Source organism: Carassius gibelio, chromosome B15 (genome assembly GCF_023724105.1).
Source record: "Carassius gibelio isolate Cgi1373 ecotype wild population from Czech Republic chromosome B15, carGib1.2-hapl.c, whole genome shotgun sequence".
Classification (NCBI taxonomy): Eukaryota; Metazoa; Chordata; class Actinopteri; order Cypriniformes; family Cyprinidae; genus Carassius; species Carassius gibelio.
In genome coordinates this window covers 15184650-15204844 of record NC_068410.1, presented here as the reverse complement: position 1 = coordinate 15204844, position 20195 = coordinate 15184650, and the positions used below count along the sequence as shown (strand labels likewise).

Sequence of the window (20195 nt, the reverse complement as noted above, 5' to 3'; positions counted from 1 at the left end):
ATGCATTACAATACACACTTTCAGTGTCAGAAATCCAATTTTCCATTAAGAGGCAATACTGGCCCCCTGGATTTGATTTTCAGGGCATTTTTTCACCGTTATGTGGTTGTGTTTATTTCTAACGATATAAAATCACGCTGTGTCATCTTTTTATATCTTTTATAATTGGATGTAAGGGTGTAACCAATAAAACAAAATCAATATTTACTGATATTTTTTATCGCATTGTGTATAACTAGACCTAGAATGAAATATTAAGAACTATATCAGATGTTACGAACAAGAAAAACAGAGCCATGTTATGGAGCGTTTCTCCTGCATTTTAAAATTTGCTGGAAAATGAAAAAATTAAGAACAAAAAATGAAAAAATGCATTTCTGACCCTGTAGGCATTACATATGATTTGTGCCTGTGTTTACACTCTGAGGGCAGAGTTTTGTGGTAATCAAAAGCCTGTCAGGGATGCTATCGACACAGCTTTACTTGCATTGAGCTTGGAACATTCCTCTCCTGCCAAGTTTGCGCTTTACCTCGTATTGGGAAATGCATACAATCAGTTCCTGCATGGATTTAAAGTCTGCAGCACTGCTACATATTAAAAAGAAATATATGAGTAAGGGGCTTCTACACCCTCTCCAGTGGCCTGATGGGTAGAGCGAATGGCAGACATTCTCATTATAGTGCCGGTTCTGTTGCAGGCGTCATTCAGAGTGTCAGAACGGATGGAAGTTTATGGTAAAGTGAGAGTGAAGCATTGCTCTCTTGCAGGCTGGATGGTCCCTGGGGCTGCAGTTAGAATTCAGCAGAACCTGTCCCTCTGGGCTCTGTGGAGGTCAGATGAACAGAAGGCTCTATTATTGTCCCGCCAGGAGAGCAGCAGGGAGGCCGAGAGTAGAGGCCAAGTCGTTATTTAGCTCTGCTCTGACACCTTGTTAAGAAGACGCTTGGATTTATAGTGCAGCTCGCTCTGTTGAGAGGTCACGCTCGTGCACACAGTCCGAGAAGTCGACTGGGCAGACCTTATGTGCTCACGGTGCATGGAGACGAGGCCAGATCCTCTCCATTGTCCTTCGCACCCTGCTCCGTGCTCATTTTTCTCATTAACAAAGGCCAGTGTGTCCAATTCTGCATGCTAGTGAAGCTTTTTATTCACACAAGGCATAAGGAGTCTGTTGGGGAGTAACAAAGTTAACTAAATGTTTCATTTGCATCACAATAGTGCAGCGGTTTTTGAAAAACTGCAGGTTTTCTAGTAGCATGCTATTTGTTCGACAGGTGTGGCAAAATAGCAGGGGTTTGCATTCTGTACACAACCACCGTACAACTGAACAAGCTGAGGGAATAAATAAACAGGCTCTACTAGAACGTCTGTATCTCTCAAATAGAGTTGGGAAGTCAGATTGATTTATAGAGTCAGATCATTCATTTTAATGAACTGATTCAAAAACAGTTTGAATTATTACTTGGTTAATTACCGCTGTTTATCACTGTTTTTCAGTTACATGTTGTCTGTTTAGAGTTTAGTATAAATCTACATAGTGTTAATGCTATACAACTGAAAACTGAATCATAGATTTATGTGTCATAGTAAATAGAAAATAAGGTTTGGGTTCTGTTCATGCTCAGCAAGGCTGCATTTACTTGAACAAAAATAAAAACTGTAAAACTGTTAAATATTATTACAATTTAAATGAACTGTTTCCTATTTCAGTTTATTTTGAATTGTAGTTAATTCCTATGATGGCAAAGCTGAATTTTCAGAAGTCATCACGTCAGTGTCACATGATCCTTCAGAAATCATTCAAGTATACTGATATGATCCCTAAGAAACATTACTATTATTATCAATGTTAACAACAGTCGTGCTGCTTAATATTTATATAAAGTTTATGATGAATAAAATATACAAAACAAAAGCATTTTTTAAAATAGGAACCTTTTCTAACCATCATTTCTGTTATTTTATAATAATTTAATGCATCCTGGCTGAATAAAAGTATTAATTTTACTGACCCAAAACCAACCACATCCATATCTGATACAGATCCCTTATATTCCTTCAGTGTCTTTGTAGCTTGTAATGTAGCTAACTAATTCTTTTAAAGAGTAGCTTTAATATAATATATTTAAATTATGAGTAGCTTGTGATTTGTGATCAAAGTAGCTTCTCCAACACTGAACAGAATTTCTAATATAACAATTATTTGAATTTTCAAATGCGTATCCTCTGTTGTATAATTGAACGCTGTCATAACTCAAATGATGTCTTTTCTTGTGTATGTATGAGCATTGCACTGACTCTTTTTTGGATGGATAAGGGATGTTATTTGGCATGACGCAAAGCACCGCAATTCACAATGAATTAGTTATTTTCTAAAAAGGCATCAGTAGCAAAGATAAATGTTAAATAATTACATTTATTTATAATGAAATACAGTAATATAGCTCATTAGCTTAACTGTATGCTGCAACTTGACACATAAATATGGAAATGAGCTGATGTACAGTCAGTGGCTTTGAACGTCATTAATCCTGATTGTAAAGCAGGATATATGTTTTGTGAATTAATGAAGTGTTCATTTCCTGTGTCTTATTCTAGTCAGTCAGTAGGCAGCACCTGGCAGACTGTAGCTGATCTCGTGAGGCTAGAGAAGCACACAGTGTCTGGGCTTTACCCAAATACCGTGTACCTTTTCATCATCCGAGCGGTCAACTCCTATGGCCTGAGTGACCCCAGCCCCATCTCAGAGCCAGTCCGAACACAAGGTGAGGGTAGTGTGTGTGATGGCTGTTTTTATGGTTTGTGCACATCAACATCATTTTGTGTGTATCCATTTTCAGATGGTCCAGAAGGTCAGGGGAATAACCAGGCACATGTGCAGATGGATTTAGGAGGGGTCAAGGTTCTTCTGCAGACACCCAAAGTCTTGAGCCCTACAAGTGTTCAAATCACATGGACTGTGAGTATATGATTTGATTTACATATGTAGACATGCATTATGAATGGAATGGTAAATGATGAGAAATAAGTAAATATCAGTACATTAGTACATATAAATGATTCATTATCAGTATCTGAAAAAAATGACATGGCCATTCACAAAGATCTGAAACTCATGCTACCATATGTATGTGTTGATATCATTTCAGCTTGACCAGCATCCTCGCTATATTGAAGGTTACAGGATCTATTACAGGCCTGTGGGGAGCGCGTGGATGATTCAGGATGTGAAAGCAGGTCCCCTACACACTGCTGTCCTAACAGAGCTACACAGAGGAAAAGAATACGAGTTCAAAATGAGACCATATTACAATGAGTTGCAGGGGATTGACAGTGAAATAGCTGTGGTTCGCACTCCTGATGAAGGCAAGACTTGTTTTGATATGCAACTCAAGTCTTTAGCTTTTAGTTCGCGTGACTTTCATTTTACCCTCAAACTTTTGCTGTAATGTTAATGTTTTGACATTTGCCCATCATATTTCTGCTTTTAGTGCTGAGCGGCCCTCCTCAGGGAGTCAGCGTGGTGCAGTTAAGTAACAGTTCAACCGTGCGAGTGTCCTGGCAGCCTCCTCCCCCCGATGTGCCAGAAGAGCTCATACTAGAGTACAGGGTGAGACCGGTGAAGCGTTTATTTGGAGAGTGACCGCTAGGTAACATAGTAGTGGCTGAAGTCTGTTTCTGGGTGGTACAGGTGTGGTGTGTAGGAAACGAGTCTCAGCAGATGATCAACCGGAGTGTGGATGGGGATAAGCTGTGGGTGCTGTTGGACGGGCTGTTGCCTGAGTCTATGTATCGCGTGCAGGTCGCAGCGGTGACAATTACAGGAGTGGGCACTCGTAGCCAACCCGTGTTCATCTTCCTGAGTGAGTACTGCCATCATTTCCACCCAGGAACATTTTAAACTAGTAGCTTTTTGAAACGTGAGAACTGGTTTCTAACTGGTTTAAGATTATTAACAACCCAGTTAACAGGTTGTCATACTAAATGCCATGTAATGACCAGCTTGGCCAGCTAATGAGTGCCTTAAACCAAATAATAACCAAATAACCACTAACCATCTTTGCCAGCTATTCCTTGCCCAGCAAATGGCCAGACTGAACCAGTTAAAAAGCAATAGTGACCAGCTAATAACCAGCTTGGACTAATAACCATCTTGGCCAGATAATGTACATACTCTGTTTATACTATGGAGCAACAATACTTACCACACATTTTACAAGATGATATGTTTGTCAGTGGTACACCGTGTCTTCACCGGACGTGAAAGTTGTCGCCTGGCGCCGCATCAGCTAAAGACTTTCTACACTGGACACGACAAAGCGACTGTTTGTGTCAGCACGTCATTAACAGAACGCTGTAGCAGTTTACTGTCAGGGATTTGTGGTGTCATGCTGCGCTTCATCCAGTGTAGACAGCATCACTGATTATAATGACTTCTATTGACTGATCTATATATAATGAATCTCTATTATAGATCAGTGGTTCTATAGTATTTTGTCACGCTGCGCCGCTCGCATCCGTTGTAGACATGGTGTTAGGAATCGTTAGTTGTTTTCCCTCGTAAGGATGTCATTGTCATTGCAATGTTTCACTGTAGATAATGTCCAATGCCCAATTTGAAGACTTCGCCCTAACTAATAACCAGTATAGACCTGCTAATAAACATTTTGGATAGTTAATAACCTTCTTGAACATGCTAATGGCCTCAATAACTAGTTTTGACTATCTAATAACCAGCTAATGGCCAGATTGAACAAACAATAATCTTCTTGGACCAGCTTGTTCCAGCTAATAACCAGCTAGCTCAGATATTAATCCTGCTACCACATTTTGTGCTGTCCAAAACACAGCTGCCAGTTTAAGATGGATTTGTCCAGCAGGTTTATAAAAAATATTTACCACACACCTTTGATGGTGACATTTATCCTACAGTACCTAACAGATTCTTATCTCAGCATTTACTCGTATCTTATGTTAAGGAATAGAAAATCCTAAGGAATCGAAAATGTTAGGGATCTTCATGCTGTTTGTCAGTTGAAGATAGATTATGGGCGAAATATATATTGATAAAATGTTTTCTGTATAAGACAAGAAGCATTTACTCTTCTGTCTCTTTTCTGTTTTCACATAATCGCTCTTCTACACTTTTTCCTATTTCCTCCTTATATCTTCTATCAGAAGTAGCAATAGATCAGTCCTTGTCAGTGGTAAAGGATGATAGTGTCAGCCTATCCGAGCAGATCACAGTGGTGGTCCGTCAGCCAGCTTTCATCGCCGGGATTGGTGTATCATCCTGGATGGTTCTAATGGGTTTCAGCGCCTGGATCTACTGCAGACACAGGAGGAGGAAAGAACTTGGACACTATACTACTTCCTTTGCATATACGCCCGCAGGTAACCTTCTTTCCATACTAGCACAAAACTAACAATGTGTGTCTCAAAATCATGTTGTCAAAAGAGCTTTTGGGTTCAATTCTTTCTCATATTTTTTTCTGTAGTCGCACTCTCTCGTGGTGATGGGTCGGATCTTATAAATGGAAGGTCTGTATGATAGGAGAATTCAGATTTACCCACAGTAGAGCATGGAAAGTAAAAACTGAAAAGTAAATAAAGATGAACATTAAAATGAGCATTATTAATTCATTTAATTATATATATATATATATATATATATATATATATATATATATATATATATATATATATATATATATATATATATATATATATATATATTAAATTCCTTTCAAAAATAAGTGTAACACTTTTTTATATTTAATGTAAAATAATTTATTTCAATTAAATTATTTAATTTCCTTTAAAGGCCATGTTTACTGGAGTCACACTTGGGTAACTACCCTTGGCTGGCTGACTCGTGGCCTACCAGCAACTTCTCTCGAAATGGAAAAGACTCGGTCAACTGCTGTGCAAGCGGACTTGATTCCACAGATCAATACTACAACAGTAAGATACCTGTCATGGGCATTCACCTACATTATGGTAGTGTCACACTTACAAATCAAATCTCCTATAACTCATTAATCTGTTTTCCAGCTTCAGGATTATCCAATTATTTGAGCCAGAATGGGAAGTACAGCCCAGCCTCTAATGAAGGCGCCATATACTGTACCATTAACCCAGCCGACGCAGATGGGCATGAAGTGTGCAGCCTGTACTCTCAGGGTCCAGACCCGTACACCAGCACACCAGTCCTCTCCAAAACTGACCTCTACAGCATGGAGCAGGACCTGGATGAGTGGAGCCTTCAGTCCAGCCACAGTGGAGCAGATTATGCAAAACTTCAGTACCCAAGAGGTGAAAATGGTAGGAGTGACATTGATTTCAATCATGAGGGTTAAGGGATTGGTTCTTTAGGCCTTAGGCTGGAATTATGCAGACAGATTGGATCAACAAGTGCTGCAACAAATGCTGATGTAAATTTTATGCAGATGGACTTGAGTTTAGCCTTGTTTCATGCTGTTTTACAGCCAAACTGATGAAGCAGAAGTCTTTAGGACAAACCTCTTCACCAACTTGGTCTGATGTGATGTCCCTACATTCAGTACAAAACAAGGAGGATCAAAACACAGAAAAAAGACACAGGTAATAACCATTCTAAAGCAGGTCAATTCTATATGTCCAAATAAGCATGGTAGTTTATGGTAAATGTACAAAAAAAAAAACATGCTATGATCATGATGCATAATGGTTCTTATCTGAAAAATACGGTATTACTATGTTGCATGTTTCTAAAAACTGCGGTACAGTAAAAACAACTGATAATACTATGGTAAATGTCCAAAAACCATGATATCATGTCAAATGACTATTGTACTTGTTCAAAGATCCATTTTAATACCACAGTCCAAGCTCTTGCTACCATGTCAAAAACATTATAATATCATGGTACATACTGTATCTAAAAAAATGCATGTCGAAAGCTATTATACTGCATGATAAAATCATTGTAATACCATGCTGCATGTCTAAAAACTGCTGCATGATCAAAAAAAACATGGTAAATGTCTAATAATCATGGTACCATGTCAAAAGAACATGGTACTTGTTCAACTTCAAAAAAAATGTTAATACCATGGTGTATGTGCAAAAACTGTGGTATGATAAAAAAAAAAACACAAAAACCACATAAAACCACAGTAAATGTACCACGGTACTATGTTAAAATATCATGTTAATACCATGGAAAATTTCCAACGACCATTGTACCATATCAGAAGACCATGGTACTTGAAAAGTAAAAGCCATGACTTGGTGCACGTCCAAAAACTGTGGTACAAAAAAAAAAAAACATGCTAATTCCATTGTAAATGTCAAATTACCATGGTACCATGTTAAAATACCATGGTAATATCATAGTACATGTCCAAAAACCATGGTAATATGTCAAAAGAACATGGTACTTGTTCAACAATACTGTGGTATCCAAAATGTACCAATTGTTAGTCCAAAATTATGATACCATGTGAGAAAACCATTTTAATACTTAATTAAAATACTTTTAATACATAGTGAATGACTAAAAATTTTGGTACAATTAAGAAAAAACATGCTAATACCATGGTAAATGTCCAAGGACCATTGTTCCATTTTAAAACATCATGTTATTAACATGGTAAATGCCCAACAATCATTTTACCATGTCAGAAGATCATGACCAGCTGGCCAAGCTGGTCAAAGCCATGATTAAACCATGGTGCATGTCCAAAAACTGTGGCACAATTGAAAAGAAAACATGCTAATTTCATGGAAATGTCAAATAACCAAGGTCACATAATAAAATACCATGTTAATATCATGGTACTGTACCATGTTAAAAGACCACGGAATGTGTTTAAAAACCCATCTTAATATGACAGTACATGTCCAAAATCAAATGATATGACCATATTACAAGTCCAAAATCTTTGGTAATACCATGTTACTTTTTGATATTTTTTGTTAGACTCTGTCAATCCATTTCTAGAAGATTTCGTCAACTTATAAACCTGCTTTTCAGTAGCTGTCATCCGACTTTTTTTCTTATAAGTTCAAACACTTCTGGATATAATTCTCCTTCTAGGAAAAGTGACCCAATATGGAACCTGTGCAACATGGTAAAATGTAGTCTGGGCGATAAATTGAGGTCTTATCTAAACGTATTTGATGTTTCAGCTCAAAGTGACAGGGGCTAATGATGTTAGCGCTTAGAGCCAAGCCGTCCTGGCTGTTTGAGACGGGGCCGAGAGGCAGGTCACCAGACGCGGCTTCACAGAATGAACCTGTAAGAATAGCCACGGGTTGGAATGAAGCGGAACCACACATATCAACCTTTGTCCTCAATGCTTTCTGCCTTTCACATCATATTTTTATCATCACGCTCCATGAATGAAACTGCTTTGACAAATTTTTGATAAGCTTTTTTACAATGCTGTCTTTTGTACCCACATTGGATTCTCTTTTATATTCTTTTTCCACTCTTTTCAAAGGACCACAGTCTGGTTTTATTTACAGCAGTCTTTTATCAAGTAATGAAATCACTGCTAGATGCATCAGGCGTCCAGAGTATTTTGATATGTGTTCTTTCTGTGTGTTTGTATGAAGTTTCTGTTTCTTGCTTTGTTTTCAACCAAGTTTGTGTGTAAGTAGTGTACAGATATTTAGGTTTAACTGGAATCCTAATGTTTACTTGTCAGTAGCCCTGAGGAGGATGAAGATTGGTGTCCTCCACTGCCTGAGCGATCATATCTGATTGAGGGTCTGGAGGACATAGTCACTCTGCCTTTGAGAGGAGATGAAACCAACAGGGCCACGACCTACAGCCTGCAATCCACAGCAACTCTCACACCCTCCCCCAGCGAGGAGCAGTACCCGCCGAACCTGCACCATCCAGACCTGCTGCCGCGGTAAACACACACACACAAAGGCATCAGGGCTCGACATTAAAGAAATAGTTCACCTTCACCTTCCTTTTGTTGAATACATCATGTGAACTATAGAATTGAAGAGCACCCTTGCTGCAATCCTAGGGAAAAAGCACCCCAAAAATAACATTAATTTGCTCAGATGACTTGTGAACTATATTACATGTCTTCTGAAATGATATGTCATAGTGATATGTTTTGCGTGGAGAACAAACTTAAAATTTAGTTAAGTTGTCCATCCATATTTGATTTGACAGATCAGCATCATGAATGAATGAATAAAAAGGATGTTAATTGGCAATTTTTAAGTAAATCGGGTTGAAAATGGTATAACTCTTAAATATGGCCATTTTTATGCAAATAAGCATTTTTATACAGTAGCCTATTTTGTGTGTGTGTGTGTAAATACTAAATACTAAATGAATGGTTCCTAAAAATTCAACTTTGCCATCAAAAGAATATTAATAATAAAATGTGTTCATATTTTTAATTAAATCTTTCAAATTTCCTTTAATATCTACTATCTTTTCATATCTCCTCATATATTTGTATCTTTTTTTCTTTATTAAAACATTATTTTATTTTGTTCTTGCCATGACAATAGCTTTAGTATCTGACTTTGCATAATAGAAAAAAACAAATGAAGAACACATTTCTCATGTGTCTGTTCAACAGGAAAGCACACAATACACAGTTTGCTCTTTCCAACCCAAAGCTGTTAACCAAGCCCGAGTCTCTTAATGGCAGCGCTCCCAACCACAGCGGCCCTTGGAGAGACATTGCTGAAATGGAGGAACTGTTCTCCAACAACACAGGCACAAGTAGGCCCTTCAGTAGACCGCTGGAAAAATAACTGTTTTATTACATTGCTGATGATTATGTATGGAGTGCATAATCTTTGTTTACTTTAATCTGCCCTGCTATTAGGAGAATACACATCATTCACGTCCTCAATGCACAAGCCCAGGCCTAAGAAGAAATCTCAAAAGGATGGCCTCGTGAGACGTGAAGCGTTGAAACCAGGGAGTAAGGATCAACATAGTTAAAAAAATATTGATTGAAGTTATTAAAGCATTTGTTCTTCTATAATAATGGAGTGCATAGATGATCATTCACACTTTTGGTTTGTGTGTGTCTGCAGACCTGCCTCCTCCACCTGAGCCCCCTCCTGTAACAGAGGACCCACTCAAGCACCTGACAGACACACTGGATAACGGCGGGAGCAGGACGCCCCCACAACACAGAGAGAGAAGATCAGACCGCAGAACAGCTGCACAGTGGAGCACACAAGGTCAGACATAAGGGGAGGCAAAAAAACATTCGCCGGTAGAGATTGCAAGTATCACTATTGGTACTAAAAATCAACCCCAAAATACCTTGGCAGTCACATTGCAATGCAATAAAATATGGTGTGTCATTTTTACACCCAACACTGTCCTTCGTAAAATATAAAAATATCCTTGTGTGTTGTGGTTTTTAATTCTCACTGTATATTTGACTGCACAGATGAAGGTTTAATCCAGTATTTCAAAGCAAACCTGCTGTCCAGCGGTCAGATGTCCAGCCACTGTTCCCTCTCCAGAAGCTCTGCATCTCAATCCTCCGCAACCTCGCGTTCCTTGGGGGCAGGAAGGAGGAGAAATGAGGTTAGATGAGTTTGTGTGGGATCTCTTCTGGTCTGAATAAGTTCATTAGTCACTGGCCACGCGTGGGGCCTTGGAGCATTGCAGTAAATTAACAATCGATAAGCTCCAGGACACTGAGCGTGCAGAGCTGGAAGCACACTGCATGAATCAGGCAAATGATTACATTTCCACTTTTTAAAGAACTGTGTTGTCTCATGTGGTCTCCATGGTATTGATATTCCAATGGATATTAAAAATGCGACTAATATGTTTGTTGGTTAGAGCTTGGTAGAATATTACTGCATGTTACTGCTTTAATGTGCCAGAACTAGATTGCTTGGCAACAAAATGATGATTTTATGTAATTTTGGGCTTGTTTATTTTCAGAACATGATATGAGGAGAGGAAGTTGTGCTGTTGTTCACAAATCTACATGCAACATATGCCATGCAGTGTATATGCCTCCACGCTCTGGTCCTTCAACTCTGTTTTTTTGTTCGTCATTTTTGTCTAGGTATTTTTTTAGACAAGTTTTTCAAATGATCCATTGTTGTCCTACCTCTGTATGTATATATTTTTACAATGTTTTTGTGTGAGGAAAAAGGCATGCCAGAGGGCATGCTATTTTATTATTTATTATTATTATTATTTATTGTATTTATTAGTTTAAAAAGAAAATGTAAATGTAAAAAAAATGACAGAAAATTTTAGATGAACATGTTTGAATGTATCTGGTGCATACATGTACGCCTCAATGTCTACATGTAATAAAAACGTGTTTCGCCATTTTTGTGAAAAATATAGCAGATATTATCAGGCACAGTCTATGTGAACAAACCATCCAATGATACATTAGTAAGCCTACAGAATACCAGATGTTTCTTGTTGTAAAGTCTCCTTACTATCGTGTGCTCACTGAAAGGTTTTTCTTTTCTCCTGGAGAATGATTTACGCCATGTCACGACTGTTTTTCCACTAATGCTTCAATCATTTGCAGTTGTACATGTTCGGACTGCATACAAAACACAATAAAACTCATGTTCTAAGACTTGTTGTACAGTACTGTTACTGATATGAATTTCTTCCTGTATTATTTTGTTAATAACTGTGCACTTGGGTATGGAATTCATGAAAATGCATTATGTAAATTTTGTCCATGACTGTGTATTAAAATTCCTGACACTTCACGTTTGCATGAGGAATCCAAGACTCGATAGAAATGTAAGAGATTGTGTATTTCACAGTGATTTATAGTGAAATATCGAAAAATCACTAATTTCATATCGGATTAAATGTGTTCACGTTTTAACCATTCGAATTCCTCACATAAAGATAATTGGATTGAAATGAAGTAGGCCTAGGTAATTATGCAATGGATGTATTTTAAGTTAATCATACGGCAGTAGTTGTCGACAAGTGACTCCTTTTGAGTGAATAATGAATCTTTCTTTCAATCAGTTAAAAAAAAAAAAAAGATTTATTCATAAATGCAACAAGTTTGTCATTCAATCGTTCTTTCAAGCAACTGAAAGACATATTAAAATAATATCCGATACAGAGTTCCGAATGCAGCGAATTTTAACTAACGAGTCATTGATTCAACTCGCACAGTGATTCATTCTGGAACGATTCACTGCAGGTTTTCCTCAGTGACCAAAAATTGACAAAGTAACTATCGATATTGTGCCTAAAAGGTAAGTAGTTTCTTATATATTGAACTGGATAAACAACAGCACTCTTGCTTGTATGATACTGCTTAATTATCTTAATTTATTCTTAATTAAATCTAAATGGACTATTATTAGCCAAGTGCAGAGAGCCACATCAGACCATCTGAAATTACTATTTACAAACGCCTACATCTTTTATTTAGATGCAAATTCTGCAAGCAACTGATTGAATTCCTCTCTTCATACATTGAATTTACAACAGCAGAAATCATTTGAACGCTGAAAGGCTGTTATTTTGATGTTGCAGTTGCCAAAATGTAGCTTTAAGGACAAAACATAGGGTATTTGCGTCTGAACAGCATCAGTGCAAGAGCATCAACACAGCTGTCAGCAGAAATGTGCATTTTCAGTCGCTTAGAAACAAGCGAAGAAATAAATAGACGACCCGTTTAATGAATACACAAGTCTGTTTTGAGCACATTAACTATGGCCTAGTTAAAGTAGGGCTGGTTCAAGTCAGCAATGATGTGAACCAGAGGTGAACGTGAGTGTGTCTCACCTGAGACCGTCTTCTCAGGAGATCATTTGCCAATTTTAATAAACACCTTCTGACCTCTGCATTGGTTCTGGATATGACCCTTCTCACCTCGTGCAGTCTAGTCACATTTGAAATCACACAGAGTCAGGCACAGGCTTAATTAACTCACATGTGGTGTATTTAAAACCCTGCGGGTCCCTCTGGGTTTAAACGAGAAAAAGGTACATTGGAAAATGTATGCTAGTTGATGTTACTATATACTTGTGGGTAATGCTGGGAATTTCAGTTAAATATGGGTCAGTGCTGTCCCCAACACTCATTTCATATGGCATCGTGTGTTTTAAGAGAGGTTTTTGATGATATCAAAGCACATCCCTGTGGTTCTTTGGGACAGCAGACATTTATAACCTCTGCTTGATTGGTGGGGAGTAAAGCGCCATTAATGCAGCACTCAGGATTGATGAAGGTCGTCTGTGGATTAATACAAGCATCTTTCCTGGAAGAGTTTTTGGTAGGACACGCATTTTTTTTTTTTTTTTCAGATTGTATAGCAACCTCATATGAGAGTTCGTGGAAGAGAAAATTGCTAAATAAAACAATAAACTGATCTGTAATTTTACCTTTAATACTTAAGTGCATAAAAAGTCTGCACTTCAAGTATCATTTAAAAAGAGTATGGGACTATTACTGGCCTGGTATTTCATGAGTCTCTTTACTTGATTTGTGTTCTTGGTCCACGCTGTTTATGAGTGCAGTGGATTAGCGTTTTATATTGTAATTTTCATTCCACATTGATAAACTGAACCAGAGAGGAGCTGCTTGGCTCGAACTGTGAGTGATTTCCTATTTCAATTAATGTGGATTAACTGAGCTACAGCAAGGCCTGTGCTGGATCATTGTCTAATGAGGAGAAATGACTGACAGAATGCATCATTTCACACATTTGTAAATGTGGGAAAATGTGCTCTAGAATGTGTAATGAACTTGCATCACTATATGAAATGGAAATGACTGTTACTTTTGATTTTCATTCAAATGGGAATCTGAAAATACAGCTCAAATCACAGGCAAAAGTAATATTTGATAATTTTACAATTCTGGCACTGAATTTGCTAGTCAGTATTGATAGCCAAGTAAAATCTGTTCTTGATACGCTGAAAGCTTGAATATGCTTGAATATGATGACATAAATCCAACACCATTTTAATATTTTTATGCATATTCAGACTCTCTAACAATGTTTAAAAGAATTACAATAAGCATGATATAGCATTTGTAAAATATATAAAGGCATATTCTTTGTTGTATGTAAATAATTTCTAATATGTATTTATAGCCATTTATTTGATTCAATAGTTTAGAATTTATATTATCATTGTACTGGAACAAATTATTAAAAGATAATCTGTTAATTTACTGTTAAACCTAAAGAGAAGAGGTTTAGTTACTTCAGATATGGTACTTTTTACAGTAAATACTCTGTATTTACCAGAGCACAAACTGCAAAAAACCCTAACAAAGTGGATTCATGAGTGATTAAAACAAGAAACCATGACAATCCATCTTCACCTAGTGGTAGATCAATGTTTTTGCACCCTACATATGGTGTGGACATGACTGGTCAGGATCTGAGTTGAGTGAGTTCAAACCTGCAACACACTCCAGACCTCAACGTCTGTTTTCATGAAGTGATCACAAAACAGAGAGTTTGAGAGAAACATAGCAAACTAGCCCAAGCCTTTTCTTTTCTTGTTAAAGCTGGTAAAGATGCTGTTTGACTGGTTTAGCATGACCCAAATCTCTGTAAAACCAGCAAATATCACACCTTGACGAGGCTAGGAGACCTGAAAAACAATTAAAGCTGGTTTAAGTCATTTTTCAACAGGTATATTTTAGAAGTGCGTATTCAATGTTTGAGCTCATTTTTGCTCTCTTGAAAAACCACTGGGAGAAGATTGGAAACCCAATTGCTTGAAGCCATTGTTTCAGTTGTAAAATGGATTTAGACGAGCACAAATCTAATTAGCCAATTAGCTAGCCAGCAGCCAGATCCACAGTGACGTTTAGCCTAATGAATTCGCCACACTGTGTTGCTTGCCACGGTTCCCTCAGCACTCTGAAATGAAGCGTGTGTCCCAAAATCAGCTTTTAGCACCTCAGAAGCCATTCAGAGAAGCACAGAAGGATTACAAGGACTGTGATCATTTAGCCATTGTTGTGTCATTCCAAAATCAGCATCTATGACGCAGAGGATGACGTCATGATGCATTACTTGCTATGCTGAGGGCATCCGCCTTGTACTATTTCACCCCTGGGAACAGAGAAAATTAAGCTTGTATAATTGAGGAGTGAGTTAATACTGCATCACAAGCTCTTCAATTATACAACTCACTTTTCTCTCTGGGATCCCATGAATCTAGTTTCTGTCTCCACAAGTCATTCATTAAAAAACCCTTTTTGGGCCATTTCTTTGAAGCTGTAATTGTTCAGTTTGTGAAGTTTTTTATTTGCTTGTTATAACTGGTCATAGACAAGAAAATAATAATTTTAAATTTTAATTATATATATATATATATATATATATATATATATATATATATATATATATATATATATATATATATATATATATATATATATATATATTATTTTATTTTTTGATGAGGAATAAAACATTTTGTTATATATAAATTTGTTAAAATGTAATTGCTATGTCTCATTCATTGTTGCATTTAGAAACATTGCAGGACAGGAAATATAATGTCTGCTGACACACAATTAAAGTTAATCTTGATTAATCTTTTGATTTGACATCAGTTGCATGTTTGCTTTTGTGGGATGAAAATTAGGTAACGCTAATTGTTTGTGAAACAGAGCAGAATGCAGAAAAGCAAGTATATTTTGAGTTACTCGTGTGCATGAGCACAGTAACATAGGAAAAAAAACGGAAACAGTGGAATGCCAAAATAGGTTTTGTGAATGCCCTTCAAATAGAGGTCCTTCATTGCTGTTTCATATATCTAGGTGTCCTTTGGATGGAGACCTATACTAGAATTTTAAATCCACCATTACAATTTTTTTTTTTTGGCATAATATTCAGTGATGATGATTTTTGTAGTTCCACTCCAAGTTAGCATCTCCCCACTTCCCTTTACAAAAACAACCCAACAGGAATTTTCCACTGGCTTTTGGATCACTGCGGAAAATAAGCACTGTGACCAACTTTAAAGCAGGCCAAAACCTGGAAATGGCAATTGACCATAAAGATTCTTAAAAATTTAGTTCATCTTAATAACCACAGACTTTATTGCATGCATTTAACCAAAATCCAATTAATAAAAACCCACTGACTTTGGGAAGGTGGAACTTTTGAAGTGCGAAAATCTTAATTCGTTTCCAGGTTTTGGCCTACAAAAAAAACATCCTCCCTGCAGCATCCTATAATAGTCTCAGAAATGCTGTAGACCCATTTAGGGTAAGCAATATGTAGGCTACTATTTCATTTACTTTTTAATGTAATATAAATGATTAAATTTGATAACATTTTTGATTACTTTTCTAAATTTCTAGCGAATGTTAACTCTTAATCAGTTAATCAACTCTCAGACAGGTTGTAGCCTAAAGCTTTCATTGCCAGTGTGGATTGATGTAATTGGCAGAAGTGGTGGACTGAAAATTCAACCAAGAGATAGTTACTCCCCAACACAAGCAGTATGTTAAATACAGTGCAGGCCCCTGTGGACTTTTGCATACCAGACTGAGCCAAAACTTGTTTTTATATGTAAGTATTGCAGGACAGAATTGCTTGAAGACAGAAAACAGAAGTACAGTACAACCCTAACAGAGATACTGAAGAGTATAGCAGCATGATGGGTGAGTATTTCAAGCACTGCTATCAATTACCAGAGCAGACAGATGCTACTGACAGAACAGGTGAGGAAACCCACATACTGTATCAAGACAGATCAAATATCCATCAATTGACCATTGATGTACATAGAAAGAGTTTAAAGTGTTGCTTTCGCCCTGTTTATCCTATTTATGGTAAAAAGTCTCCATCTGCTGGTTGTAAAATGTACACATTCTTGTCAACTACAAACCTTTTAACCCCAAAAGCTGTTTTTGGCTGTGACAAGCACCACTTTTCATCATGTGGCTCTCAAATCCTTTAACAAATCCAAAGATAAACGTAGCCAAACCTTCACCACCAACTCTCCTGGAAAATATCTTAATCATTCACATTTACAAAGTCCCAGCTGCTATTATGTTCAATGTCCTGAAGAGGATTGGTGTTTTATTAGTTCCTGTGGGCAGATGAGCTCTATTTTTATCTGTTCATTACTTTCTATTTTCAGTCTATTGCTTTACTTTAATGTGAAGGCTCTAGGTGGCATCTAATGTCTAAGTAGACATGGAGCTTTCAGGGGAGACACAATGTTCACTTAATGGATTCTTAACTTTTCAGGAAACAGTTTAATACTCCATTAAAAAGAAGCAGTAGACATGTAGTAAAGTGAATGGATAATAACTGTGTAGTGCTTAGTGGGGGAAAACAAGTATTTCATATTTTCTTGCTACATGTATTTCATATATTCTTGCTGTAACTTAAATAAAAAGTAGATAAATTATTGAATTTTTTTCTTGAAATTAACAGAATGAATATAATGAAATACAAGAATTAGACATGTTTTTACAATTTCCTGAAAAACTGCTTGTCATTTTGTGTGTCATTCTGCGATGTTTCTATATTGTCAATTGAAAGTACTTTGTCATCAGTATTAGTGAAACTACTGCTAAATAGTTTTGTATTTTCAGCAGATTCTCTTAAGCACTCATCTGGCCTCTCTGATTGGCTGACAGCTCTATTGTTGGTCTCAGCTCTCCACCCAGCTACTGTGCCCCCACAAAAAACAACTGCCAATAGCTCATGGAAATCTGCCTGCCTTGGCATAATTCAGCTTCACACTATTCAGTCTGATAACATTTTTTGGGTGGAAAGAGGTAGGTTATGTTTTTATTTATTTTTTCATATTGTATGTTGATTTGTTGTTGTGAATTGAGTTTTTAAATCTCTTCACACTTTACAAAAGGTGATTTTAGGCCATCAATCATGTTCGTCTAGTCGCAGCTGATGTGATGTTCACAAACTCATTTCTCCTAAGATCATTTAAAGAAAAAAAAAGAAAAATACAGTCATTAGAAATGATGCTATAGTAAGACATAAAAAGAACCAAATGAATGTTAAATAATGAATTTAGAATTTTATGATGGTAAAACTGAATTGATGTAAAACGCTGGTGTTGTGCACTGAAACTAAAAGTTGTTTCCATTAATTAAAATAAAGATGAAATAAAATATAAATGTTAGATGAGAAACTTAAATTTAAAAACCCTTAAAAAATTAAAAGACTGACTTTAAAATAGCTTCAGTTAAAAAAATTATAATAAAAAAATTAATAATCAAAATTAAAACTAATAAACGATAAAAGCACTGTGAAGTTTGCTAAAACTTAAGCTAAAATTTTAATTAAAAACTGAAAATAAAAAAATAAACAATACATACTATAATTAAAATTAATCATATTCAACAACATTTGACATTTTTAATTAGTAATTAAAGTATATTTACATATGTTTGGAATTAATTTCAGTACTGACTCATATTTTGTCTGTAGTGTGTCTGTAGGTGCAAGATGTACAGCTTTATGGGAGGTGGATTGTTTTGTGCAGGAGTGGGAAAAATACTCCTGGTGATCTCCACTGCCACTGATTACTGGATGCAGTACCGCCAGTCCGGCAGTTACATGCATCAGGGTCTGTGGCGCTACTGTCTACCTGGAAAATGCATGACACTAACAGACAGCATCGGTGAGACCGTCACACAGTAGACATAAAATACATACATTGAACATTTTTAAAAAGTAAAAAAAAAAGACAACTAATCTCTGGTTTTATTTGAACAGCATATTGGGATGCCACCCGGGCCTTCATGATCCTTTCCATCTTAGCTTGTTTCTTTGGCATCATCATCGGTGTCTTGGCTTTCATTAATTACTCCTCCTTTAGCGGATTTGACAAAACCTTTGCTGCGGGAATTCTCTATTTCATTTCATGTAAGAATGTGACAATGCATCCAATCCTAAAAATAACATTAATAAGTTAAATTATTCTTATATATCTGAACTGCGTGTACTGTATGGGAAGTCATCGTTTATTTGCATTGTACATCCCAGGCTTCTTTGTGCTGCTGGCCATGGCTGTCTACACTGGGATGACGGTCAACTACTATGGAAAACGATATGGGAACTGGCGGTTCTCGTGGTCGTACATAATGGGCTGGGTTTCTGTGGTGCTCACTTTCTTTTCAGGTACACTTTATGTTTATGTTCATGAAATTAATATTCTGTTATGTATATAAGCAAAGTTTTTATCAAACTGAGGTAAGAGCTGACAATATTTTCTTATTTTCAATATTTAACCTGGGATACTGGGATAAGTATTAATCCATTCAAAAAAAAAATGTATGCGATAATTTTAATTTTGGGGTGAACTATCTCATTAATTTCTTACCCTCATGTTACTCCAACCCTGTAAGACCTTCGTTCATCTTCACAAAACAAATTATGACATTTTGATAAAATCTGAGAGTTATCTGATTTTCTGAGTTATCAGTTGTTCAACCTAAATTTGAAGAAACTACTAGGAATATTCTTGTACGCAAATAAAAAAATAACAATTTCACTTAACAATTTCTTGTCGACATGCCTTCATGAGAGTACCTCGCATCCATGAACATCCCTCAGACTGAAAATAAGGCACAGGACATCCATGTATACGTCAGAAGGCCGGCTACTGCGTCACACAAATGCATCATGAACACACGTAGAAGACTGGCAGTGAAGAGAAATCATAAATTACAGTTGAACCATTGATGTCACATGGACTATTTTAAACAATGTGCTTACTACCTTTCTGGGCCTTGAATGTGTCAATTGCATTGCTGTCTATGCAGAGCATTTCATCAGAAATACATTAATTTGTGTTCTGAAGATGAACGGGTGTTCTGAATAGATGAACTATCCCTTTAAAATGTTACAACATGACAACATGGTCAGTGTCTTTCAATAATGAGTAAAGATGAGTGAAGTTGTTGCTAATGTATTAGTTATTAACATTCCTCGTCTTTCTCTTACAGGGATCTTCTATATGTGTGCTTACCGGATGTATGAACCGAGAGGCCCAATGTCACGCTGATGCTTCTCATCATAGATCTGCTATTTAATCCATTCAGCCTGTCCCCTTCAATTTAGACCTATCATTTATTATTTTAAAATCCCATAACACAAACTAATAAATGACTAATTCAGTTCAAATGTTGTTTATATTCTATGTGTATTTTCTATACAAAATAATAAGAGGTGCAGATCAGGTTGGAACCAAA

General features: G+C 36.7%; 2 protein-coding genes across 4 annotated transcripts in view; both read left to right on the top strand.

Moving 5' to 3' along the window:
* LOC127973191 (roundabout homolog 2-like) overlaps positions 1-11595 on the top strand; it is a 50140-nt gene extending 38545 nt beyond the window's left edge. Inside the window, exons 12-27 of one of the 3 annotated variants that reach the window (XM_052577344.1) lie at positions 2600-2766; positions 2842-2960; positions 3151-3367; positions 3493-3611; positions 3693-3864; positions 5180-5395; positions 5500-5542; positions 5826-5965; positions 6056-6325; positions 6490-6604; positions 8695-8904; positions 9598-9743; positions 9850-9948; positions 10064-10213; positions 10429-10568; positions 10935-11595. In XM_052577344.1, the coding sequence (XP_052433304.1) occupies positions 2600-2766; positions 2842-2960; positions 3151-3367; positions 3493-3611; positions 3693-3864; positions 5180-5395; positions 5500-5542; positions 5826-5965; positions 6056-6325; positions 6490-6604; positions 8695-8904; positions 9598-9743; positions 9850-9948; positions 10064-10213; positions 10429-10568; positions 10935-10946 (2335 nt within the window). In that variant the 3' untranslated portion in view covers positions 10947-11595. The remainder of the gene's footprint in view (positions 1-2599; positions 2767-2841; positions 2961-3150; positions 3368-3492; positions 3612-3692; positions 3865-5179; positions 5396-5499; positions 5543-5825; positions 5966-6055; positions 6326-6489; positions 6605-8694; positions 8905-9597; positions 9744-9849; positions 9949-10063; positions 10214-10428; positions 10569-10934) is intronic. The other 2 variants (XM_052577346.1, XM_052577345.1) reach the window with 2 other exon arrangements.
* Positions 11596-17612: 6017 nt separating this feature from the next.
* LOC127973083 (lens fiber membrane intrinsic protein-like) lies at positions 17613-20115 on the top strand. The gene is made up of 5 exons (XM_052577117.1): positions 17613-17756; positions 18430-18622; positions 18718-18867; positions 18988-19122; positions 19950-20115. Exons 2-5 carry the CDS (start codon positions 18448-18450, stop codon positions 20006-20008), a joined length of 519 nt encoding a protein of 172 aa, XP_052433077.1. The 5' UTR covers positions 17613-17756; positions 18430-18447; the 3' UTR covers positions 20009-20115.
* The last annotated feature ends 80 nt before the right edge of the window (positions 20116-20195 follow it).